Raw genomic sequence first — 27269 nt, forward strand, 5'->3', positions numbered from 1 at the left:
AACATAACCTCGAACAGCCGAATTTTTCTCAAATTGTTCGTGTTCGCCGAACGGCTCGAACACCGCCCAAAACAGCTCGAATTTGAGATTGGCGAACTGTTCGAGTAGAACAACGCTCATCTCTACTGCTGGGTTGTGGGCGGGGTTACCCCCCGTGTCACACCTGGCATCCACCGCGCGCTCTCCCTCTCCCCATTCATTGGGAAAGCGCGCGGTGGATGCTGGGTGTGACGCGGGGGGGTAACCCCGCCCACAACCCAGTAGCCACCGCGGGGACCCAAGTGCCGAGTCACGCCTCACTTGTCGTGACGTCAGCGTTGGGTCACGTACTGCCTGTGAGTGGCCACCGATAGCGCCGCTCACAGGCAGAAACAGCACCAGGAGGTAATTAGAAAGAAGCTTCTATTTATCACTAAAACACATTGGCATATTTTTAAAAGTACTGGACAACCCTTATAAGGCATGGATTTATAAAACATAAGCACACCAGCCTTATCAGGTCTAAGAGACCTAGATAATAATGTATGGAGTCTCTATTGTGATATCAGGTGATAGATTTGGTTTAAAATTGTTTCTAGCATAAATTCATTCCCCCCATGTTTAAAATGTTAAGAATCTCTCTGTAGCTGCCCTTTACAGCCATGTCTGTAGCCGATTCATTCCACTTGGACCTGATACAAGGATCAGCCCCGCACTCCTTCAGAGTCTTCACTACATGAGCTTGCCTGCTTTCTACTGCCAAGTGTAGAGCTGTTTTTCCAAGCCAGTCCTTGGCGTGTATGTTGGCTCCATGTTGAAGCAGACTGGAACATACTGCACTGTGCCCCCTATAGGCTGCGTGGTGTAAAGGCGTTAGGTTTAGTGTGTCAGTGCGGTTTACATCAGCTCCTTCCTGCATTAGTAGATTTGCCAGCAGAGTATGACCTCGGCCCGCAGCGTGGTGTAATGGGGTGAGCTGGTTGTCATCCAGTATATGTACAGAAGAGCCTTTTCTCAGCAGGAGCTCTGCCATCTGAAACAGAAAATCAAATATTACGTGTGAATTTGTGTTACCATTTATATTTCTATGGCATATTCATTGAGGCTCATTACCTTTTAGTTAATTAACCTTAATTATGAGCTATTAACCCATTTACTGCAACTTCCAAAGTGTGCCAGTTCATTGGAAAAGTCCCTGGCGATAAGCTGATTGCAGGAGGGGGCCCAACTGTTATCACCAGGGTAGAAGACCTGCTGGGGTTTCCTCCCCACATGGCACCTCTCATGGCACCCATTATCATTAAGAACAGGCGATATACATAATGGGTAAGTAAGGAGGGGTGGCATGCGGCGCTGTTTTTTTAGTGACAGGTGACTATGTTGCCATTCTTAGGGCTGCACTTTACCAGATACAATTTCCAAAGCCAGTTCAATAAGTAGCGTCACGAATTAAAGCTGTTTCTCAGTGGATTCTACAGTGGGTAGTGCACGCAGAATCAACCAATTCTATGCAGCTGATCTGCAACCCCCATCTATAAGGAAAATGCATTTTCTGTGTCTGAGGCTGAATTCAGTCATCTGTGAAACATGGTCCAAGTACGGACTGTGATTTTTGGACTGGCCACGGGTCTACTGACATATAGACATATACGTGACAGCTGACTTGGAGTCAGGAGACCGGTCCAGACATTCTGGTCTGTATATGAACCACTTTTCACGGACGTCTGAATTTAGCTTAAGTTGGGAAAGCACCCAGGACCCGGGGCGGAGTTTTATTACAATAAATTAGGAAGTGTATGAACGTCTATTGCTTTGTTGTGTTTGTAGACCGCAACAGAATATTTAGGTATTCTGTAAGTAACAGTAAATAATAAAAAATTATTTAGCTTTTTTTTTTGTTCTAAATCAAATTTTATTAGACAAATCTCCCAATGATAAAAGTATTTTTTTTCAAAACAAAAAAACTCAAAATTCACTGTTTCAAATTATTATACACAACAGAGTTTCCAAACATTTTATAGGTTGTAAAGAACTGAAAATGGTCATTTGTTCAATTTTCAGCTTTAAGAGGTCAAATTTACTGGAATCAAAAGCTTTTTCAATCAAAAACATCTTAACAGGCCAAGTTACATGTTAACATAGGACTCCATCTTTGATATCACCTTCACAATTCTTGCATCCATTGAACTTGTGAGGTTTTGGATAGTTTCTGCTTGAATTTCTCTGCAGCATGTCAGAATATCCTCAAAGAGTTCTGTAAAGCGCTGTGGAATTAATGGTCCTATATAAGTGTGTAAAATAAATAAAGAATTGCTGGTTTGATGTGAGCTGCCTCCCACCCTCATAGATCTTTTGCTTGAGGGTACTCCAAAAGGTCTCAATAGTGTTGAGGTCAGGGGAGGATGGTGGCCACTCCATGAGTTTCTCCCCTTCAATGCCCGTAGCAGCCAATGACTCGGAGGTATTCTTTGCACCATGAGATGGTGCATTGATATGTATGAAGATGATTTTGCTATGGATGGCACGATTCTTCTTTTTGTACCATCGAAGAAAGTGGTCAGTCAGAAACTTTATATACTATGCAGAGGTCATTTTCACACCTTCGGGGATTCTAAAGGAACCTACCAGCTCTCTCCCCATGATTCCAGCCCAAAACATGACTCTGCCACCTGCTTGCTTGTTGGAACATGGTAGCCATCCACCAACCATCCACTTCTCCATCCATTTGGACCATCGAGAGCTGCATGTCACTCATCAGTAAACAAGGCTGTTTTAAAATTAGTCTTGTATGTCTCGGCTTATACATTTTATTTCCTCTGCCCAAGTGCATTACCTTACATTTATCCCCATTAAAGCTCATTTGCCATTTATCAGCCCAAGCTTCTAGTTTACATAGATCCTCCTGTAATATAAAATTGTCCTCCTCTGTATTGATTACCCTGCAGAGTTTAGTGTCATCTGCAAATATTGAAATACTACTCTGTATGCCTCCTACAAGGTCATTAATAAATATGTTAAAAGGAAGCGGGCCCAATACTAACCCCTGTGGTACCCCACTGTTAGGCTAAGTGTCCACGATGCAGAAATGCTGCATTTTTTTTCAGCTTCTCCCTGGCAGGAAAAACATATTCGGATTTTACATGCATTTTTCCTGCCAGGTAGAAGCGTTTGTCAAGCGTTTTTGCATGCATTTCTGCATGCGGGTTATCAAGTGCTTTTCCAAGCAATTTTAGTATCACTTGGAAAAGTGCTTGACAACTTGGTCACACTATATAAATCCATGCAGCCGGCATGGATTTATATAGTGTGACCAAGTAAAAGTTAAAAAAAAAGAATAAGAATGGTAAAAAATAAAAAGTAAAGATTATACTTACCTTCCGATGGCCCCCGGTCTTTTCTCTTCTGCGTCTCGTCTCTTGCACTGCTCGCGGTGGTGTGAAAGGACTTGCCATGACGGCATTTAGTCATGTGACTGGTCACTTGACCGCCGATGTCAGCGGTCGCGTGACCTGTCACATGACTAAATGACGTCAGGGCAGGTCCTTTCACACCACAGCGAGCTGTACAAAAGACCGGACGCAGCGGAGAAAACATCGGGGGCCACCAGAAGGTAAGTATAATCTTTATTTTTTATTTTAAATTCTTTTTCTAACAGGTTCTATGGTACCTGGGTCTGGAGGAGAGTCTCCTCTTCTCCAGACCGGGTTCCATCCGCACATAGAATCGCATAATATCCACTTGTGCACATGTGCTCATACGGATATTATGCGATTCAATGCATGTCAATGGCGGCAATTACGCTGCGTATCCGCAAAATTAATGGACATGCTGCGTATTTTTCCGCAATGATAATCCGCAACGGAAATTTCCGCAGCATGTGCACAGCACATACGGATTATCATTGGGGACCATGGGGCACGTATTACGCTTGAAAAACGCATAGTGGGCACACAGCCTTAACTGTGACCCAGTCTCAGTGTTTTCCATTAATAACCACCCTTTGTTTCCTATCACTGAGCCAGTTCTTAACCCACATACATATATTTTCCCCTATCCCCATTGTTCTCATTTTATATATCAACCTTTTGTGTGGAACTGTATCAAAAGCTTTTGAAAAGTCCATATACACAACATTCACTGCATTTCCTTGGTCCAGTCCGGAACTTGCCTCCTCATAAAAACTGATCAGATTAGTTTGACGGGAACGGTCCCTCGTAAACCCATGTTGATATTGGGTCATGAGGTTATTCTTCTTCAGATAGTCTAGTATAGCATCTCTTAGGAAAGCCTCCAGGATTTTACCCACAGTAGAGGTTAAGCTTACTGGCCTATAATTTCCAAGTTCGGTTTTTGTCCCCTTTTTGAATATTGGCACCACATTTGCTATACACCAGTCCTGTGGTACAGACCCTGTTATTATGGAATCTTAAAAGATTAAAAATAATGGTCTATCTATGAATTAAATTAATTCCTGCAGTGTTATAACTTCTTAAATGGAATCTGTCAGCTGGACCTACATCCCAAACTATTTATATGGGCATGTAGCTCTATCAAAGACAAGCATAGTAATACCTTCACATGGCTGTCTTTTCTGCCGTTACTGAGAAATCAGTGTTTTAATTGATATATAAATACAGGTGAAGAACTATTTGTATATCTGAATCCTCTGTCACTCCAGCTCTATTCCCTGCCCAGCGCCGCCTCCTCTTGCTTGACTGATTGCTTTTTTGTCCGAAAGTAACACAGCAGAGAGGCCTCAGTGAAATAGCAGGAGGCGGCACTGCTTGGGAAATAGAGCTGGAGTGACAGAGGCTGCATATCTACAAATAGATCTTGAGCCTCATTTGCATATCAATTGAAACACTGATTTCTCAGGAACAAAGGAGTGGACTTCCCATGAAGCTGTTGCTGGACATGTCTTTGAAAGATTTACATACAATTATAAATAGTTTGAGGGGTGAAATCCTGCTGACAGATTCCCTTTAGGTACAAAACAGACGTAGTTATTAAAATCCAATGCCCGATTTGTGACAATGCAGTGCCACCTAGTGGCCATATGTGGTCTGAACGTCTCTGTGCAATGAATGTATCATTCTTGTTGGCACCTCAGGAATGAAACTATAAAGCATTATTCATTACTGGGACACTTTGTGTACCTATATTACTTAAAAGAACTATCATAATGTGCCTTCATTGTCTGGGAGCATTATGTTCTCAACCGCTAAGTTCTTTGTAGCTGACACTGATTAGGATTTATTAGTAGAAAAACAGAGTGAATTAAAGCAGCAGATACAAATCTGACTCCCACTAGTGTCAGAAAGTTTCCTGAAAGTGTGCCCCCTAGATGTGAAGTGTAGAAAGAGCCATCCATGCACTTATTATGGCAGCATGTGCCAGCTATAATCCCTGGTTATAGAATCCCTATTATCAGCTGCAATTGCCACTTGTACAGATAATGATTATACTTGTACAGAAAATGATAATAAAAGGAGTGTCATCTTAGTGAAAAGGTTGTTAATTTCTGTGGTTTCATGTTAAAAGTCAACCTCCTGTGAGTGTGTGTATAAGGCCATGGCCCCACTATCAGTATTTGGTCAGTATTTGGTCAGTATTTTTTCTCAGGAGTAGAAGCCAAAACCAGGTGAGGAACAATCAGAGAAAAGGTATAATAGAAACAAGTGCAGCAACTCTGCATCTATCACCCACTCCTGAGAAAAAATACTGACCAAATACTGATAGTGGGGCTGTGGCCTAAGGGTAAGGTCAGACGGCCGTAGATTCTACCATCCGAGAGAATCGGGCCGATTATGCAAAATGACACTGATCAAACTCTAATCAGAGTTTGGTCCGATTCTCTGAGATGAGAGAATCGGAGCACACTGTGAGGAGGAGATGTAGAATAAAATTTTTCCATCTTTTCCATTCAGTGAGTCAGCGGAAATCAAACCATTCAGATGTCATCCGAGTGCAGTCCGATGTTTTTCACACACCCATAGACTTGAATGGGTAAGTGGCATCCAATTTCAAAGTGAAAGCTCAGCATGGTACGATTTTTTTTCACTGACCTTTTAAGTCTGAGTGTCAAACTTTGTGATTGTACCACTCCCAAGGGCTGCATAACATTTAAAGGGGTATTCTGATATGAGGTATATATCGATAATACTGAAAGTTTCTTACCCAGTAGCAGGGACCTTATAGGGTGGTGAAAAAAGTGGGAGGGCTCAACTATAAAGTACACGGACCAGGAAAAAGGAAGGCCTTATATTATGGCAACCTACTGAAACCCTGGAAGGGTAGGCACCCCCTCGAAACTCCTTGCTTGTTGGCCCAGTCATAAGCCAACATTGCGGGTATCAAAGTGGCAGGAACTGTGCCGCCTTCCAGAAATCAGCTTGGCCGAAAATCGGTATCCAAAAGTAGGGTCAGATTCCTGGAGATACTATGTCACCCTCGTGTCATCAAGCACAAGCCTCACATTCAGGTCAATTTAAAGCCCTGTAAGCTCTGTGTGTTGGCAGATGGTGCCCAGCCTCTGGCTTTGGGTAGGGGCGGGGATATGGAGCAAAGTTGGGTAGGCTAAGGTTAAATTCTAGCTCTACTGGCTCTGATTAGGTGCACCTGACTACTGTGGGCACTAACACAAATACCTGATCAACAGGCTTAAATTGTGTTGCTCGAGCCGGCCGATTACATCCCCTGGATTTTTCCTCTTGGGCTTTGAGGAGGAGCTCTTTTACCTGTCCCTTTGGTTGTGTCGTGAGACCAAAGTGATCATTATGCCTGGCCCTTTGCTGAAACCAATTATCAGGTCCTGTCTCATGGGAACCCCCATTTAACACAATTACATTTTCCAGAGTACATATTACTGTTAAGTCTCTAAGCTGGGCAGTCTTAAAGTTGTCCTGCAACTCCTCCAGGTCAGAGATATTGGGTTTAGGAGATGCTTCCTCATCCTCCTTTCTAGCCGGTACAGTGAACAGAAATTCACCATTTACATCATGTGCCTTTGTTACCATACCCGACTCCTGTCGACATACCTGACTACTGGGTGCTACAGCTTTAGCACATAAGTCCCAGAACAAAGGAAAATCTCGACCGATAACAATAGCAACAAGTCCTTGACTACTCCCACTTGGTTGGACACAGAACCACAGTCTGTGCGTATGTCGACCTGGGCCATGGGATAGTTCTTGGCATCTCCATGGATACACCTTATCCCTACCCTCTTCCCAGGGACTAGCACAGAAGTGTGGCCCTAAGCAGGGTCACCAGACTCCCTGAGTCCAGAAGTCCCATCACTTGAACACCATTCACAGTCACCTGGCACTCCTGAGGCGCCTCACCAGGATGAGGAACAGCACTGCAGACAGGGTAGGCGTAGTAGGAATAGCACCGGCCTATGCTGCAGTCCATCACCTCTGAGGTCAAGGGACAATTGGCTGATATATATTACCTGGGGCATGACACATCCAACAACAGTGTTATAAGATGTACCCCTTGAATCCAGCTCTGACCCCTCCTGGGACCTTGGGCGCCCCTATGAGGTGATTTTGGGCCCCCTTTGGGTATCCCTGAAAGGTGACCTCAGGCAAGGAGTTCTCCACAGCCCAGTACTTTTCCACCAGGGACACTAGGTAATCTGTGCTCTAGGGATCTCCCTGGGCAACCCAGTTTTGTACGGATTTAGATAGTGAGTGTATAAATCTGTACACTACCACTCTTTCCACCATTTGTGCTGGAGAGCAGGTCTCAGGCTGCAGCCATTTTTGGACCAGGTGTAACAGGTTAAATATCTGGAACCAGGGAGGCTTGTCTCGTTGGTAGCGCCAGAGGTGCACACTTTGCGCCCTGATGGAGAGGGTAATGCCCAAATGGGTCATAATCTCCACTTTCAGCTTGCCATACTCCTTGGCATTTTGCAGGGCATGGTCATAGTATGCTTTCTGGGTTTCCCCAGTAAGGTATGGAGCAAGAATCTCTGCCCATTGTTCTGAGTGCAGTTTCTCCCTGTCTGCCACCCTCTCAAAGACAGTCAGGAAACCCTCACCGTCATCCTCCAGAGTCATTTTCTGCAAGACCTCCCATACCGTTTGCCTCACCCGGATACGTTCACTTTGGATGGTGGTGCCATCTCCCTGGCCTGGACAGTTACTTCCAGGAGAGCCATCTGTTGCTGGTGCAGCTGCTGAACCTGCTGTAACTTCTGGATCAGAAGTTTGTTAATCTCCTGTTGGGTCTACCGCTGCTACACTAATTGGTTAACAAGATCCTCCATGCTTCCAGACTGTGTTTGCAATGCTGTAGCTGCCTTTACCCAGGACATTCAATCTTTACACTGCAATCACCTGTGCTCTCTGGAACTTCACATCCGCATTTCATCCACCAGTTGTAGGGATTCACGCTCTCAGGGAGGCATTAGATAGCGTTCACACAGGCACTGGGTTCTTGTGTCAAAACAATATGATGTTAATTCCCACAGGTTGCACAGCACCGAAAAACAAAATCATAAACACAAAATCCCTATTCTTGTCCTGGCGCTAACTAAACAAAATAGACTCTGGCTACTCATACACTGCTGAGCTAGTCCTAGTTCGGTCAAACAAAACAGCTATTGTCCATAGTAACCACTGATACTTGCAGTTTGGTGCACATGGCCTGGGCAGTCTCTTCTCAAAGAGAAACTGGTTTGTCTCTCTTCAGTTCCAATATAATTCAGTTTGCTCAGCTTCCCCAGCAGACTTACTAAGGTGAACACCTAGCCTGGTTATATGCAGATCCAGCCAGGTTCACCACCTCAGAGCCTGTAGAGCTAGGATTTCACCCTAGCCAATCTGGCTTTGCTGCAACATTTTTGATAAAAGTTTCCACGCTTCTCCTACCCATTCTACAGTAAAAACAGACATAACTCTTATGACACATGGATGATGTCCGTGCGCTGTCTGTTTTTTTTCACGAACCCATTCAATTGAATGGATGTTTCGATCTGCAAATTGGACGTGTCTCCATTTTTTTTTTAGTTAATGAGTCTGCTATAAAAACAGAAATGTGAACGGCACCATAAACTATAATGAATGTGTGTTCTAGGAGTAGGATAGGAAAAGTGAGTAAATCTCAGATTTCTAAATAAATCCTTATTGTAACAAACTATCAGAGTAAAGCCCACCATAAACATGACGAACGATACTTCGGCCGATTTTTCCGATTGACAGCTATCTCGGCAGGCTCTTTCATACACAGGAGCGCTCATTCGGCCGTGCGCTCCTGTATTCTGTTTGAAAAAGTCATCATGAGACATGTCTGGCAGTGGCTTATCTCTAGGAACACAGTGATGTCCGAAATCAAACATGCTGGGTCGTTTTCTCCCCAACAATCAGTTGTCTGGGACCCCCATACACATTAGGCTGTAAGCAATACCCATTGATATCAGCGGGTTCGACTGTATTTAGTCTAATGTGTATGTTGCCCTTAAGGCCAGATAGAAATTTTTCCTGTTAAGCAATTGCTTGTTTCCCAACAAAACCGCGAGGCCATTACAATTTTCCGCTCAGTCTGGCCTTCCTCGCCGGACAGAACAGTGATTTGTGCTAATTATGTGTCCAACTCAAAGAGGTTTTCATAGACGTAATGTATTTGTTATCTGTAACAGGTATGCGGTTTATAAATTCGTTTTCTGCCCCTAGATGTAAAAATAATATTCTCTATTCACTGACAGCCATCAAATCTTTTATAAACCACAGCAAACTAATGAACAAAATATGTTACAATGTTGCATAACTTTTCATTATACAAAGAAGAGAAATACAATGTGAAACAAATCTGCGAAACCTTATTTTCTAATTATCCGTGGTGTGTGGGTGACAATGCTGCCCCACATCATGAGCTAAGGGGCCCAGGTTACTCTTGAAATTGCTGCTTCCTTGCAGAGAGATGGTGTTGGGCCATAAACTATAGAGACATATTGGACTCTAGGCTTTTATTTTGTGTTTTGGAGTTCAATGGTTGTGTTTTTTCCCAACAGGTGTAGACATATTGGCAGGTAGAATATTATATATTACTGGTGCTTGTATGTAACTTGCCCACTCCATTACTTGATTCTCTAGCTTTCAACTAGTAATAGCTACTTCACTTATAAGAATAATTTTGCTTCAAGAATTTTATCAAAGAGAAAGAAGAAAAAAAAAATCTTACCTCGTGGTAACCATTTTCTGCTGCTAAATGCAGGGCAGTTTTCCCCCTGGAGTCCTTGACATTTACATCGACTTTCCTCTTAAGCATATAGTTGGTGACCTGTATACTTCCAGTCAATACAGCTAAATGAAGCATTGTCATGCCTGTGCTGGTGTCTGTTTCTAGAGAGACGCCAAGAGACATAAGGTGATCCAGCACATCAATGTGGTTATTAACAGAGCACCAATGCAGCGGAGTCCACTTGCTGTTGTCTCTGATGCTGGGCGAAGACTTGTATTTCAGTAGTGTTTTTACACACAGAAGATGACCATTGGCTGCAGCGAGATGCATTGCTGATTCCCCAGAAGATGTCAGAACATCAGGAGAAGCTCCACATTCTAGCAGATGTTCAGCTACTTCTGCATGTCCATTCCACGCAGCACGGTGAAGTGGGGTATAATTCCATGAATCCCTGACATTAGCAGAAGCTCCTTTTTGTAAAAGATATTTTGTTAGGGCGAGATGCCCACAACATGAAGCTATGTGCAGTGGAGACCATCCTCTGTAATCTCTGCCAAATACAAGATGAGATATTACCATATATTCCTCCAAATTTACATAAATGTACATTAATAATTCAGGTTCGGAGGAAGCATTGACCAGCATTAGTCTTACCGAAATTAAAGAGGTTGTCAACTACTATTAACAATGCCCCCATCGATTTAAATTGTGTAAACAAGTTATTTTCTAATTACCTTGCGTGGTCTTTATTGCCTGCGAGCGACGCTATCGCTGGCAGCTCACCAGGCATCACATGACCCCCGGCTGCACCGGCTCTGACATACCTGATGTCACGTCAAGTTCCGGCTGCAGCCGGGGGTGACCCAGTGACGCGCTCCCCTTGATTGATGGGCTGTGGGCAAGGTTCCACCGTGCATCACAGCCCAGCATCCACCCCACGCTTTCCCTCTCCTCTGCGCTTTCGTTGGGAAAACGCGCGGTGGATGCTGGGCTGTGACGCACGGTGGAACCTTGCCCACAGCCCATCAATCAAGGCTGCAGCCGGGTTCACATTATGCCTGGTGACCGGCCAGCAATAGCGCCGCTCACAGGCAATAAAGCCCACACAAGGTAATTACAAAAATACTTGTTTACACAATTTATATCAATGGGGGCATTGTTAATAGTAGTGGACAACCTCTTTAAGCTCTCTAATTTCAGTATAGTTAAGAGAAGGACACCTAGAAGATGTCTGATTGCAAGCACTATTCTGACTATGTAACACTAATCTATTTAGGTGTTCAAAATTAGTAGAGTTTTTATAAGTAGGGAAAATAATTATTTTAATAAATGTTAACAAAATATAATTTTATAATATAATATCTTGCCAAATCTGTTTAGAAGTTTAGGGCAGGTGCAGACGAGCATATATTCAGTTTGAGTACTATCCAACAAAAAATCGGATCATACTCAGACCAATGTTATTCTATGGAGCCATACACATATCAGATCTTTTGCTCGGACCGCCTCATGTCCGAGTTTGATCCAATATTTGGACTGCAGTCAGCCATGCAAGTCACTGAAACCGTAGAAAACAATGGACTTCACTCAGATAACATCAGAGTGCAGTCCGATTTTCACGGACTCACAGAATGGAAAAGATAGAGACATTTTTTTCTCCATCTTCTCCTCATCCAAGAGAATTGGATCACACCATGATCAGAGTTTGATCAGAGTGTGATATGCATAATCGATCCGATTCGAATGAGAGAATACACGGTCGTCTGCACCTAGCCTTACCATGAATTATTGATGCAAGGTCTGAGCATCTTAAATTGTTCCCTCTTTAAATTAGCATTTTCCAATACCCTTACTGAACCAATTACTCTGTGTTTTCAAGATGATCTCTCAAGTACAGGACCAATTATAAGTTGTCGCTCTAATAACCTTAGGGTAACTGTAGTCAGTGAAGGTTCCTGTTAAAGGGGTTGTCCAGGACTATTTTATTTTTTAACTATGTGCCTAAAAACTAATAGGCAAGTAGTTGCTAACAGATTTAATTACCTGCCTGTTCAACCCGGTGTCGGCTCAGAGTGGTGACTGGTTCAGCTGCTCCATGTCAAGCTCCATGCCAAGTTGCTCTTCTTCTGGGCTGCTATGTAGATGGGGTGTGACTGCCATCTTCATGCTGATTGACAGCTGGCTTTTTACAGTTATGCAGGGGAAGAGAAGCCGCCGCTCTGTTGACGTGACATCAGCAGAAGCCACTGAATCGCCGGCAGGATCGGTCTGTGACCTCACTTGTGCTGGCCCAGATTGGAACCAGACACAACAGACATTTAGTTGGCAACTACTTGCCTGCTCATTCTTAGGCTCATAGTCAAATAATTAAATAGTCCTGAATAACCCTTTTAAATGACTGCAAGTCAAGATCCTGAATCTGCAAGGAATTGATGTACCAATGTTGAAAAATGTGTAACTTTTCATCATTCAAGCAAAAGGTGGACTTCCAAATCTCCTAACATCACTTTTTAAGTTTTTTAGTATGTTCAGAAGCGTAAGTACCAGGGAATGAGGAGGAAGATTGGATCACCCAGAACCCACTTACATAGTGGGGTCCACCTGAAATGACTGCCACTCTTCACAATATTAGGATGTATAGGAGCCAATATCATGGTATCAGGAGGATGGAGAGTTTGTGAAGGTTGGGAATAGATGGGGATGGTGCTGAAAATATGAGAATACAAAAATGTCTGTGTTGCAAACTCTAGACAATTCGTAGGAGGAAGACTTAGTAATGGCTGTCTATGCAAGATGGAATAGATGGGAAAATTGACTCCATCAGAAAAAAACATCACCCATGAGACTCCATCTATAACTGTACTGTAATCTCTTATATGGACTGCTGAACTGGTACCTAGTCTACCACTATATGGTCACTGAATGTGGATAATATCAGTTTTTATATGGAGATTTTTATTTAGTGACCACAATGTCATATACTGAGGAGACCATTAATACCACTGAAATTAGGGTTCCCAACCGACTGTGCTGCAAATTAGATTGTGCTTTTGAAATTGGAGATTGAACATCACTTCCTATTACCTTTTAGTCTCTCTAGAAATATTTTATATACCTTTATACTTCCAAATCATAATTAAGTTCATACAGGAAGACTTTCTCCATTAAAGGATATTGTACAGTGACATCTCTTAGATCAGTATTCCTTTAGATCAGCCAAGTACTTCTTATCAAAATAAATGACATCAAAGTACCTATAAAGCTCTGATCAGCGCTATACATAAAAAGTAAAGCATCAGGATAGTGCAAGTACCCACTAGAGACATAGCATGTGCTCCCTGGGGTACACGTTCCGCAAGTTGATTGATATCAGATGTTTTCAAGATAGAGATCTTAATTTACACAAGGTAAAGAACATTATGTCACTAAAAACCATCCATAGGCTAAACACATCTGAAAACTTCCTAAATAGGCTACCATGATAGTAATACAATGTAAGTAAACTGATCCCATGGTAAATAAATAATTGTAGAGTATGCAATTAAATACCAAAATCTACAATTCTATACCAAGGGAGATATTTAATGAGTAATTGTAGTTTTAATTTTCATATCATAAACCAATAGTACAGTTGAAATTAAGAAACTGTGTAATATATCATATTAGAGAAAACTTTTTTCTCCGCCCGTACTCATCTTTCATTTTCAAAATTCTCAATTTAGGGATAAAATATGTATTCAGTGAAGACAGATTTTTAAATTACTGAAATAGGAAATGACAGTTGCAACTGATAAGATTCTAAATAGATGGAAGAGGGGAAGAGGTGGGAGAAGCTCTGCCTCTAGCTCCCCTGTCCTCCCAGCCTTGCAGCGTTGGGGTCCTGGGTTCAAATCCCACCAAGGACAACATCTGCAAGGAGTTTGTATGTTCTCCCCGTGTTTGTGTGGGTTTCCTCCGGGTTCTCCGGTTTCCTCCCACACTCCAAAGACATACTGATAGGGAATCTAGATTGTGAGCCCTGATGGGCGACGATAATGTATGTAAAGCGCTGCGGAATATATTAGCGCTATATAAAAAATAAAGATTATTATTATTATTACCCTCTACATAGAATCTCATCATTAGCAACAGTCATCTTCTACCTCAATAGTATAATAATCCATCTTCACTGAATACAAATGTTACCAGGGAATTGAGAATTTTGATAATGACTGGAGGACAGAAAAGGAGATTTCTCTGATAAGATGTATTACAAAGTTTCTTATGTTGACAGGTATTATTGATTTATGAAATAAAATTTAAAACGACGGCTACTCTTTAAGAACTTAACTGATCCACTGATAAATGGGGCAAATAAAATCTCATCGATTGAGATAAGATTGAGATTTTTGAGATTTTTTAGACCTACTGTACATACTGAGATGAGTCTTATTGACAGCTGAACCTTTTATGAATTATTCTGGTACGATAAAACAACACCTGTCAACTCTTCTGCGAGGCATTTTTTGCCAAATAGTTTTATTCTCCATTGTATAACAATTCTAGATTACCTTTCTTAAAACTCTGCTTATGTCATTGTTCTTTGAATTCTGGAAATATATGAATGTATTGACAACTGGGTGTTACCATTTCCCCTGTCAATTGTGTGCTCCTATGCACTCTGAAACTGTCACCACTAATTATACAGTGTCACAATTTGTAGGGCACGCCACATTAGCAGGGAGTATTGTAACATTTAGCTGGTAATGTATTTATACATTTCCAGGAACAATACTACAGGAACAGTTGAATACCGAGTAAAGGCCCTCCGGTATTGTTTTAAATGGAAAATGCTAATATTTGCTAAAACATAGAGGTCAGAAGAGCTGATAGTTGTCATCTGATGCCCTTAGGGACCAAGCCCAATTATTTCACATCAGAGATGTGTCTTTTTATGTGGCAATAACTCTGGAATGTTTCAACATATCCAAGTGATTCTGAGATTTGTTTTTTCATGACACATTATACTTTATGTTAGTTGTAAATTTAGGTTGATATGTTTTACTTATGAAAATGTTGGAAAATTGACAAATTCTAAAAATGTTGCTATTTTCAATCATTTTGAGTGTTTATACTGTTCAGGGTATGCTCACACTGGCGTGAGAGAATTGGGCCGATATGATAATAACATTTGGCTCAAACTCTGTCAGAGTTTGATCCGAGTGTCATCTGAGTGTGATCCGATTCTCTAGCATGAGAAAATCAGAGCACAGGTGCAAAGAAGATGGAGAGCTTAATTTCTCCATCTTCTCCATTGTCTCTCTGAGAGTACATCATGCACCTATAGACTTGAATGGGTGCGCATGATCCAAATATTGAATGCAGTGATTGTTTTCTCATGCCAAAACGCCATGAGAAAATAATCGTAGATCTGCTCTGCCCCATAGTATAAAATTGGACCAAGGGCTATCTGATAAAACATCGGATAGCACTCAGCTGTGTTATACGCTTGTGTGAGCAAGCCCTATAGAAGATAATTATACCACAAGAAAAGTTAATAAATAACATTTGCCTTTTGTCTACTTTATATCAGCATCAACTTCCAAACGTCATATTATTTTGTTGGTATGTTAAAAGGGATACAATTTTAGCACTCATTTTTCATTTTTTAAAAGTAATTTACACAACTTCTGTTTTGAGAGACCTATTTTGTTTTGAAGTGACTTTAAGGGGCTTATATGTTAAGAAACCCCCAAAAGTTATACAATGTTAAAAACAGCGCCCCTCAAAGTATTCAAAACTGCTGTCATGAAGTTTAACCCTTCAGGCACTTCACAGTAATGAGAGTAAAGTGGAATGAAAAATATATATTTTTTTACAATAAATGTTGCTAACGATCAATTATATCTGGCAACCCACAACACCATTTCCTTGTGTTTGCATGTAAACCATTTGAATCATATGATTGCAATCACTCTGGCAGCATGGTGGCTCAATGGTTAACACTGCAGCCTTGCAGCGCTGGGGTCCTGGGTTCAAAGCCCACCAAGGACAACATCTGCAAGGAGTTTGTATGTTCTCCCCGTGTTTGTGTGGGTTTCCTCCGGGTTCTCCATTTTTCTCCCACACTCCAAAGACATACTGATAGGAAATTTAGGTTGTGAGCCCCAATGGGGACAGTGCCAATAATGTCTGTAAAGCGCTGTGGAATTAATGGCGCTATATAAGTGAGTAAAATAAATAATAAATAGGGTACCAATGGGTTTAAAAGGGAGCCCCCTGCGTCTCATAACCTTCTAGATGCCATTGTTGCTTTTGACAGCAGCATCTATGGCATTCAAAAAACACAATCAGTGCTAACACCAATGGTGGGCAATGCAGCAAGGTGTTAGCTATTGTAAACGGTTGACACCTGATGCGTGTCTGCCTGTGAACGGTGTTATTCTCCTATTATTTAGGTCAGTAAAAAGTCATATTCGCTGTCATTAGAGAGATAAAACAGATCTTAAAACAGATCTGGTGTCTCTAAAGGGCCAGAATGAAGTGGAGGCTACAACCCCTTTTGCTGCTGCCCCTAAAATTTGGTAAGTATGACATGAATGCAAAGTTAAAATGAGTTCAAATTGTCAGAAATATCCTTGAGTATTGGTACTTTGTGTATTCGAAGCGATTGCTGACCATTGATCATAAGGGTTACGTAAAAGCAATGTAAGTAGCTTATACTATGCCAACATTTACTATACAGTGGGGAAAAAAAGTATTTAGTCAGCCACCAATTGTGCAAGTTCTCCCACTTAAAAAGATGAGAGAGGCCTGTAATTGACATCATAGGTAGACCTCAACTATGAGAGACAAAATGAGAAAACAAATCCTGAAAATCACATTGTCTGATTTGGAAAGAATTTTTTTTCACATTTTGGTGGAAAATAAGTATTTGGTTAATTACATGTAATGGTGGGGAAGGAAGTAGGCTTCCTTTTGGCACTAAACCAGACAATGTGAACTGAGGTCTAAGATGGCAGACATACAAGAAACAGAGGCATGTTCACACTAGCAAAAAAGAAGCAAGACAAAAATATATCTCATACCCTACCATAATTATATATAAATGTAAAGCAAAGTTGCATAATAAATATAGGGTACTTAGTGAACTATTTTTGATCAAAAAAAGTATACAAGCCGTCCCACCAGCGGCAAGGTGACCCTAAATTCCTTTTGGCACTGAAGTAGTTAAAGGGAGTGTTCCCGTAGTTAAACCTATCAGAACTGTTGGTAGGCCAAGCTAAGAGGATAGCATCAGTGGTCCAGTCAGTAGAGTAGAGGGGGAACTTAGTGCCCTGACCAAGCCTTGAGTGTTATAGAGCTTGGTCCTGGCATAATGCCTTGTGTCCTGCAGTACCTGTAATCAGCCACAAGCTGCCACTGTCCTGGGTGCAGATGTTAGGTTAAGTCTGCTAGCAGTGTTACAGACAGTGATGGGGTTAATGCTGTGTGATGACAGTCCACAGAGGGTGGGCACATTAGGAAAATCTCAGCTTAGTTTCCAGAAGCAGGAAGTGATGAGTAGTAAGTAATAAGACAGTGAACTGTACGTGCAGCCTGACTATATGGTGGCTGCTAGGGTCGACGGGAGCTCCATACCCTCAGACAGTGGGATCACCAGTGTAAAAGTCTCCCTACGCAAGAGTCCTGTTAGCCGGCCGGAGAAACTCAACAGAGGTATTGAGGACCCGGGGCACTTCTAGTCTGCAGGAAGCAGAGGAAGATAAATAGGACTCCAGGCTAAGACGTGGGGGAGATATTGGATCCGGAACACTGTTGGTATTGCAGAAGAGTCTCTTGGACCAGAGATTAGAGTCACAGAGATGCTTCACTTAAAGAGGGAACCAGGGCTGAAGATGTTGACAGCGCCTGTGAGGGAGATAATAACCTGTCGGGCCTTATCCATTATATCTGCCTGTAAATATTGTACATATTCCTCTTCCCCAAGTAAAGTTCAAGTTCTGGTAAAGAACCTCGTGTCCTCTGAATTTATTGCTGCCCTGGTCCCAGAAGAGAAATGCCTGGAGACAGCCGCGATCGGATGGTTTGAAGTAAGTGGAGAGCACCACATACACAGCCACACATCAGAGAGAGAACACGTATTGTCTGTAGGGTGCCAGAGCGAGCAGGGGCTACAGCTCGCCCACGACTACCTCGCCGGGGCACCTTACATACAAACAAGCAAGATTTATGGCTCTCACAGACCTGTAACTTCTTCTTTAGGAGGCTCCTCTGTCCTCCACTCATTACCAGTAGCACTAGCGCCTGTTTGAACTTGTTATCAGTATAAAAGACACCTGTCCGCAACCTCAAACAGTCACACTCCAAAGTTCACTATGGTGAAGACCAAAGAGCTGTTGAAGGACACCAGAAACAAAATTGTAGCTCTGCACCAGGCTGGGAAGACTGAATCTGCAATAGGCAAGCAGCTTGGTGTGAAGAAATCAACTGTGGGAGCAATATTTTGAAAATGGAAGACATACAAGACCACTGATAATCTCCTTCAATCTGAGGCTCCACACAAGATCTCACCCCGTTGAGTCAAAATGATCTCAAGAATGGTGAGCAAAAATCCCAGAACCACACGGGGGGATCTAGTGAATGACCTGCAAAGAGCTGGGACCAAAATTACACAGGCTACCATCCGTAACACACTACGCCGCCAGGGACTCAGATCCTGCAGTGCCAGACGTGTCCCCCTGCTTCAGTCATTATATATGTCCGGGCCCATCTGAAGTTTGCTAAAGAGCATTTGGATGATCCAGAAGAGTATTGGGAGAATGTCATATGGTCAGATGAAACCAAAGTAGAACTGTTTGGTAGAAACACAACTAGTCGTGTTTGGAGGCGAAAGAATGCTGAGTTGCATCCAAAGAACACCATACCTACTGTGAAGCATGAGGGTGGCAATATCATGCTTTGAAGCTGTTTCTCTGCCAAGGGACCAGGACGACTGATGCGTGTACATGAAAGAATTAATGGGGCCATGTATTGTGAGATTTTGATTGCAAACCTCCTTTCATCAGCAAGGGCACTGAAGATGAAACGTGGCTGGGTTTTTCAGCATGATAATGACATGATAATGACCCCAAGCACACCGCCAGGGCAACGAAGGAGTGGCTTCGTAAGAAGCATTTCAAGGTCCTGGAGTGGCCTAGCCAGTCTCCAGATCTAAACCCTATAGAAAACCTTTGGAGGGAGTTGAAAGTCCTTGTTGCCCAGCGACAGCCCCTAAACATCACTGCTCTAGAGGAGATCTGCATGGAGGAATGGGCCAACAAAGCAGCAACAGTGTGTGCCAACCTTGTGAAGACTTACAGAAAACGTTTGACCTCTGTCATTGCCAACAAAGGATATATAACAAAGTATTGAGATGAACTTTCGTAGTTGACCAAATACTTATTTTCTACAAAAATTTGAAAAAAAATTCTTTCCATATCAGACAATGTGATTTTCAGGATTTGTTTTCTCATTTTGTCTCTCATAGTTGAGGTCTACGTATGATGTCAATTACAGGCCTCTCTCATCTTTTTCAGTGCGAGAACTTGCACAATTGGTGGCTGACTAAATACTTTATTCCCCACTGTATATTATCAGTAATAGGATTATAACTGTACTTAACAATGAATATGGAAAATGGAAACTCTGCAGCCAAAGAACCATAACCTGGATTTAATGATTACCAATACCGGCAGCACTGACCATGGAGAATTACAAAAAAATAAAACAAGTTTCTCTTTGTACCTCTAATGACTCTTCTTAACTTTCCAGGCATGGCTCAATGGAAACAAAAGGGGTCATAGGTGAAATATCAATGTTTTCCTATATTACTCCACTGTCACAGACCTGTATTGCTCATTTGTTACAGCTACAATTTTTCCATAACTAATGATAGAATTCTCATTTTGTGCTTTTACTTGTGTCTTAATTCTAATAACTTAAGCCTGCTTCTTTAATATTCCCTGGCAACAGATTCTGCAAAATAAAACGGAATACTTTGGTTGCCTAGTGAACTATTCCATGCAGACTCCTATGTTTGTCTCTCGGGGAGATCTATGTGCTTAGAATTGAATGATCTATTCAGAGCTAGCTGGAGAAGAATTATGTGATGCTGTGTTGCTTGCGCTCTTCCGGTTCTCCTCGGAGTGATCGGATTGCACTGTGTCCTCTACTGTAATTGTGTGGATGTGTCTATTGTGTTCTCCTCCATAATTAACTCTCGGCCCCAGGGTTTGCATGTCTGTTGTGCTGGGGTGCATGATGCCCTAAAGCAGTATATGATTTATTATATGTGCAGGTGATGGATATAAGGAAACAAAAAAGAAAAATGCTGAAGTGAAGAGCGTCATTTACACTCAAGTACTGGTTTGCTGATTCTGTACTTGGAATATGACTAAACTGAGAGAACTACATAAGCTGACCCTGAATTGTGGCTCTGCATGCTACAGGTGGGGGGCACACTATATATCGGCCATGGATGAGGTCGTTAGCTGTGTCTCTATATCAGACAGTCAAGTTATAGGCATCAGTACAGGGTGCATGAGCATCTCATACTACTACTTTATCCATATGACCACAAAAAGGAAGCAGTGGTCTGAAATTCACATCTAGGATTGTGCTAGTATCTACATCCTATTGAAAGGATGTCAAGGTTAAATCTAACACCAAATCTCAAATTACTGCACAATCAGAATCAAATTGAATTACGAAAGTGTAAAGGCATGGACTGTGCTGATACAACTTATGTTACGAGCTGGGGTTGCCCTACCCCCATTCTGTCTGCCTATAGATTCAATTAAATTTTTATTCTGATTGTGTAGTAATTCGGGTTGACTGCGACATGAAGTTGGTTGGGGGACCGAGTTGCCACCTTTTTATTTTTTCTGGACTACTTCTCAAAAAATCACGGAAAGACACCTTTTTATGGACACAATAGAAAACCATTATAAACCATTAAGATTTTAAGTGATACATACCTACAGCCCATAATTCTCATATGAAAACATTATTTCCATTCACTGTGAACTGTAAAAGGATGATAACTAAAATCAAAATAATCTATATAAGTCTCTACAGCTTCCAAAAAATCATGGACACAGCAAATTTTTTTAATCGGCAGGGAAAAAAAGTGCCCTTTTTTATGCACTTTTCTTGGTATTTCTGGACGGTTTGCAACCCTCTTGGGGATCAGTGAAGACCTGGTCACACGTGTGGTGCTGTCTCCATTCACCTTTCCATTCAAATGTCTTTGTTCACTGTGAAAACGGCCTGTGGATCCACATATGTGTGAGTCCTTGAGGTGGAACCTGCATTTATCACACCATTATGGTATGTTGTGTGGATATAAGAAATTTAAGAGTTTTTCCCAACCTTACCTACGCCAAGTTGTATTTTTATTTAATTATCTAAAATTGGTCTTATAAACAGCACAACAAATGAATATTTCTATTTTTTACATTGTAATCTGCAATGAATACTTTTTCACCCATCTTAAAGAGACACCAACTTTAACATAGTTAGCAGGTATTCCCTTCTCTGTGTTTTGCAGCATTCTGACTGGACAGCGTTAAGTTTGGCGCGGATTCCACAAAGAATTTGCCTCCAAGAAGTAACATGTCGCTTCCTTTTTTTCCTCAGCAAAGTTTTTAAAACCTTCTCATAAAAAAAAGGAAAGTAGATTTTCTATAGACTTGAATGGGAAGAGTATTCAAAGTGCATTTAAGCAGTTTTTGTGTGAATCCGCTTTGAAATCCTCCTAAAAAAACTCTGTGTAAACCTAGCTTTTGGATGGCCAAATACATCTTCTCAGAATAAATAACACCAGTAATGGTGAGCTATAGGAAGTTGTTTTGGAAAGAAAAAAAAACATGCAAATTTTGTCATAGATTTTCTATCAGATGTGCCAAGAATTTCACCCAATGAAATGCAAAAGCTGAAATTTTTAGTAAAAATCTACAGTAAAATATTGATGTGCTGCAGGATTTAAAATCTGTTCTTCTTGTCAATTACTGCAAAGGTTTTATCTGCAGCAAGAGGATAAGGTTTGTTGAAATCTCGTCCACTTTGTTGCTTTTGTACGGCTTCTTTCATATATTTGAACATTCTGTTTGTCGTTTTTAGGAACAAAGAGAATTTATGTTAAAAACAGATCTGTGGCCTAACTGATGTAAATGGAAGCAGTGGGGTCCATTGATGGTGCCCACCTGGGTTCTGTTATTTGTCCACTTTTATACAACGGAAGAAAAGGTGCATCGTGCAGAACTTTTTTTCCATTCTCCTTACGTAAATTAAAGTCGGCAAGAAAGATTGCATGGCTTAGGACAGCTCACCTTTTGAGCATTGCTGTAGTGTAAGCACAATACTACTGAAGTGTGTAACTGGGATAAATGTAGCCAATGTCCTGTTCCTTCAAGCCAGAGTTTGGGCTCAGCAAAGGGTGATGAGGACAGAAATGATAGCCAGGTTTGTGATTACCACAGTATTGGCGGCACAGATGGATTTATTTGCACTCATGAAATATGTCCACCCCAGTATTGTGGTAATCACAGAGCTCACTGTCATTTCTGTCTTACTTAGGGATAGTCATTTGAAGAGGTTATTCTGTACTTTAATACTGAGGGCCTATGATCAGGAGCAGGTCAGTGGGGATGTGACACCGATCAGTGGTTCTTGGTGCCTACAGAGGCCAAATGTCATCCATTACGGAGTGGATCAACACAGGACTGTCAAGTACACAGTGACTGTAGAGGGATATTGCAGATCCACTTCTATTCATCTGAATAGGAGCGAATGTGCATTACCTGGCCATGGCTAATATGAAGTCAATGGAGCTGCACTGTGCAGCTCCGCAACTGATCACATCCGTCCGGTAATGAGAACAGCTGATCGTCAGGGGTGCCTGTATCTCACCCCCACTGATCTGCTATAGATCACCTATCCTAAGGATAATCCATCAATATTAAAGTACCAGACAAACCGCTTTAAATAATTTCACAGTTGACTACCATGTGCCCTCCATGGTACAAGAAGCCATCCATGTAACCCACCTAGCATGTATGAGAACCCTGTGAAACAACCCCCCATATCTCCGCTTCCTGGACTACTGTGAGACGAGGAGAGCACTGCATTGAAAGTGACACAATTACCTCCATGCTGTCATTCTTCTTATCTTTATGATTTCACAGGAACTTGGATTTCTGTGTGCAATATTAAATAAACATATTTTTATTGTACTAGTAAATTCTTAATAATCATATAACCTTTAAAATTGTGTTTGCTTTGTAAACTCGCCCTACATGTTCCATTGTATGTGCATTTTCTATACAAAGTAACGGCAATGTCGTTTCTGTAGTAGTGATTACAGAGTATTATATTAATCCAAACAGATCGCTGTTTACTAAGTTATAAGGAGGCAGGAGGTACAATGAGGCTCCATGTATTAAAGTAATTACTTTAGTGTTTGTTTACCCTGATGAAATCTCTATTCACAAATATATATATATATACCTGGAGACAATATTCAATGACCTATTCACGCCTATAAAGAGGCAAGTAACGGCAACACTAAAAGCACCGGTCTGTGACCGCTATTCAGCTGGGTATTTAGTAACTTGAGCCACATATTATGTGTATTACATCGCTAGGACTTAATGGCATGTTTTAATAAGCTTTATATAATTGGACAATGTGAAAGCACATTTAGACTATTTTTATTCTGATCTTTGCCTGATGTGATCTGCGTGAAGGAAATGTTAGGGTTGGGTGAACGACGGGTCGATGGAACTTTTTACTGCGTGTTTTAAAGATTACCTGTCAGGATATCACTTTCTTAATGCATTTGCTGTTTTTAGAAGTAATTACTAGATGCATTTTACCCAACATACACAACTGTAGGTATATGCATAAGTATAAACTGTAAATCATGAAAAAGGCATAAATGACTGAGCTTTGATATTTTACAGTTGAGTGTTTAGCAGCCAAAGGTAATGCCAAAAGAACACTTTCTTTCTAAAGTATTTGGCATCCAATCAAATACCTGATCTACCAAGAAATAGACATGTACTAGAGGTGAGATACGGATAGCTCCTGTATACTGATGCCTAGTAACCAAAAAAAAAAGTGTGTAATCAGCATTTTCAGGTAATAGTGGTCATATATGAGATGTGCGGGGCTGTGTGCCAAGCTAAAAAGAGTGAAACTGGCATACGCTCGTTTTGTGTGCCGCATGAACAAAAAGAATGAATTGCAAGTGACAAATGTTTTATATGTGCCCATGGTTTAATTCAGAGATCTGTATTTTGAGGGGTATGCGAAAGAAATGGACTGTTTTTCATCAGTGTGAGCAGTTGGAAAAGGCTTGCGAAAAACTCATTGAAGTTGAAATGTTGCATGGGTTAAAAAAATTAATTTCAATAGATGTGCCATCTCACTTTCCATGTTTAACATTATATTCCACCAAGAACAACAAGGAGTTTGTATGTTTTACCCGTGTTTGTGTGGGTTTCCTCCGGGTTCTCCAGTTTCCTCCCACACTCCAAAAATATACTGATAGGGAATTTAGATTGTGAGCACCAATGGGGACAGTGCCCATAATGTCTGTAAAGCGCTGTGGAATTAATGGTGTTATATAAGTGAGTAAAATAAATAAATAAAATAAATATATATCCAATTTTCAGCAATTTTTGCCCCATGTGTCTGTTTATAACAGTGTGACATCTGGTCTTCTTGAATGAAAATTTTTTCTTCCAAGCTTCTCCTACCATTAAACAGTAAAAAGCGGACAACAATTTGATGAAACATAATGACATCACAATGTGCTGTCCAATGTTCATGGACCCATTGATTTGAATGGGTGAGTTAAATTCATGACATAAATGTCAGCAAACCCCCCCCCAAAAAAAAACCTGTTAATGGCACTATAGAATACTATGGGTACGTGTTTTATCCATGAAAAGCGCAGATAGAACACGGACGTGAAACACAGATGTATAAATGAGATCTTGCGCGTGTTTTCCGGTTATGGGGAACCATACTTACTAAAGTATTATTATTTTTATCACACATTATTGACAACCTTTTGATAAAGCTAGCAGTACCACATGAGAAAAAGTTATCACTCAAAGCTAGAAGTGCTGCTGAAAATATTGGTTATGGTAATCAATGTATTGCATTTTTCTGGACCATCTTGACCTTCTACATGTTTCACACCTGTTCAGATTGTATACATATTGCAATGAACTTACTGGCAGTTTACAGATATCCCAAAGTTGAGTAAAGTATTCACGTGATCTGTGTCCCCTTTCCAGGCAGCCTGGTACAGTAAGGTCTTTTTGTTTTCCAGACAGTGAGTCACAGATGAGCTTAGGTGTGGACATCTCTCCAGCTGCCATGGCTTCAGCCCTCCTGCTCTTCTGACTTGTCTCTCAGATTTGGAAAGTGAGATGGAGTCATGAAGATCAAGCAGTTTCCATTCAATTTCCATTTGCTCAGACATTGCTATAATCGCTCTGCAAGTGCAGCTCAGAAGAAATAAGGTCCAGTGTGTGCCTTCAGGGCTGACACTACCTTCCCACATTCCAAGGCTGTCAGATTAAGGGTGAGCCTACTCCTGTTTTGCTGTTGTCATGGGCAGCACATTTTGACACTCAATGTGTAAGTCCGCTCTCAAGGTCAGGAGATTTAATTTCTGTCATTCTAACATTCCTTTCTTTGTTACCCGATTGATTGAAACATTACAGTATTGTACTGAAACAATAGGTAATCTTTTATGGCCGGATTAGCCCAAAAGCCATTTTGGCGAAAGTTATATACTATGTAGTAATAACAATGGTTAATCAGATCACATTTAGACTAATTTGATGTGCTTTTACTCAGAACAGTTACTATAGATGTTTCCAATCATAACACCTTAAAGAGAACCTGTCAGCAGATTTTTAGACCCCAAAATAATATCACCACAGTAAAAAACCTGTAAGGCTGTGTGCCCAAGATGCGTTTTTTAAGCGTTTTTGCAGCGGCAATTCCGCTGCAGAAACGTGCACATGCTGCAGAAATTTCCGCTGCGGGTTATCATTGCGGAAAAAAACACAGCACTACCAATTATTTTGCGGAAGCAATGCGTTTTCGCCGCCATTGACTTGCATTGGAACGCATGGATTCCGCATCACTGGATCTGTACATGCGGAATCCATGCGTTTCAATGTGCGGATGGTACCCGGGTCTGGAGGAGAGGAGACTCTCCTCCGGACCCGGGTACTATAGAACCTGAAAAAAAAAGAATAAAATAAAAAATAAATATTACATTTACCTTCTGATGGCCCGCGGTGTGCTTGTCTTTGCTTGCCGGCAGATCGCGGTGGACTGAAGGACCTGCGCTGACGTCATTTAGTCATATGACGGCAGGTCCTTCAGTGTACCGCGAGCTGCCAGCAAGCCGAGATGCATCGGATAAAGACTCCGGGGGCCATCAGAAGGTAAGTATAGATTTATTTTTTTATTTTTTACCATTCTTTATGGTCACACTATATAAATCCATGCCGTTTGCATGGATTTATATAGTGTGACCAAGTTGTCAAGCACTTTCCAAGTGATGCTAAAATCGCTTGGAAAGCTCTTGTCAACCCACATGTGGAAATGTATGTGACGAACGCTTCACATCCGCTTGTCCCTGGCAGGAAAAACTCATGTACAATCCGAATGCGTTTTTTCCGCCTGGGAGATGCAGAAATGCTCAGGAAAAAATCCGGAGCATTTCTGCATCATGGGCACATAGCCTAATGATAATTACTACCATACCTTTGTATTACAAATCCGATTCACCGTTGTCTTGTAATCCATCTGCGAATTATCATGCAAATGAGCTTGCAGAAACATGGGCTTGATCTGCACTTACAGTAAAGAGGTGCGGTCCCTCGCCAGTGTCTCTCCATATGCCTCAATCACCACCCTCTTAGGGTATCCCCTCTCATGAAACCGCCGACATAAGTCATCGGCCTGTTCTTTAAAAGTGTCAACATCAGAACAATTTCTCCGGATCCTCATAAATTGTCCTTTAGGAATTCCCTTCTTGAGGAGGGACCGGA

At 41.5% G+C, this 27269-nt stretch overlaps 1 protein-coding gene across 1 annotated transcript; it reads right to left on the reverse strand.

The window, feature by feature from the left end:
- Positions 1-269: 269 nt before the first annotated feature.
- LOC141258065 (uncharacterized) lies at positions 270-25744 on the reverse strand. Its single transcript, XM_073673071.1, has 3 exons — positions 25431-25744; positions 10168-10717; positions 270-1012 (listed from the first exon to the last, which is right to left on the reverse strand). The coding sequence occupies exons 1-3, from the start codon at positions 25679-25681 to the stop codon at positions 575-577; spliced, it is 1239 nt and encodes a 412-aa protein (XP_073529172.1). The 5' UTR covers positions 25682-25744; the 3' UTR covers positions 270-574.
- Positions 25745-27269: the final 1525 nt, after the last annotated feature.

This window comes from Phyllobates terribilis, unplaced genomic scaffold, assembly GCF_046119375.1.
Source record: "Phyllobates terribilis strain yellow unplaced genomic scaffold, ASM4611937v1 Scaffold_3__8_contigs__length_932513732, whole genome shotgun sequence".
NCBI lineage: Eukaryota > Metazoa > Chordata > Amphibia > Anura > Dendrobatidae > Phyllobates > Phyllobates terribilis.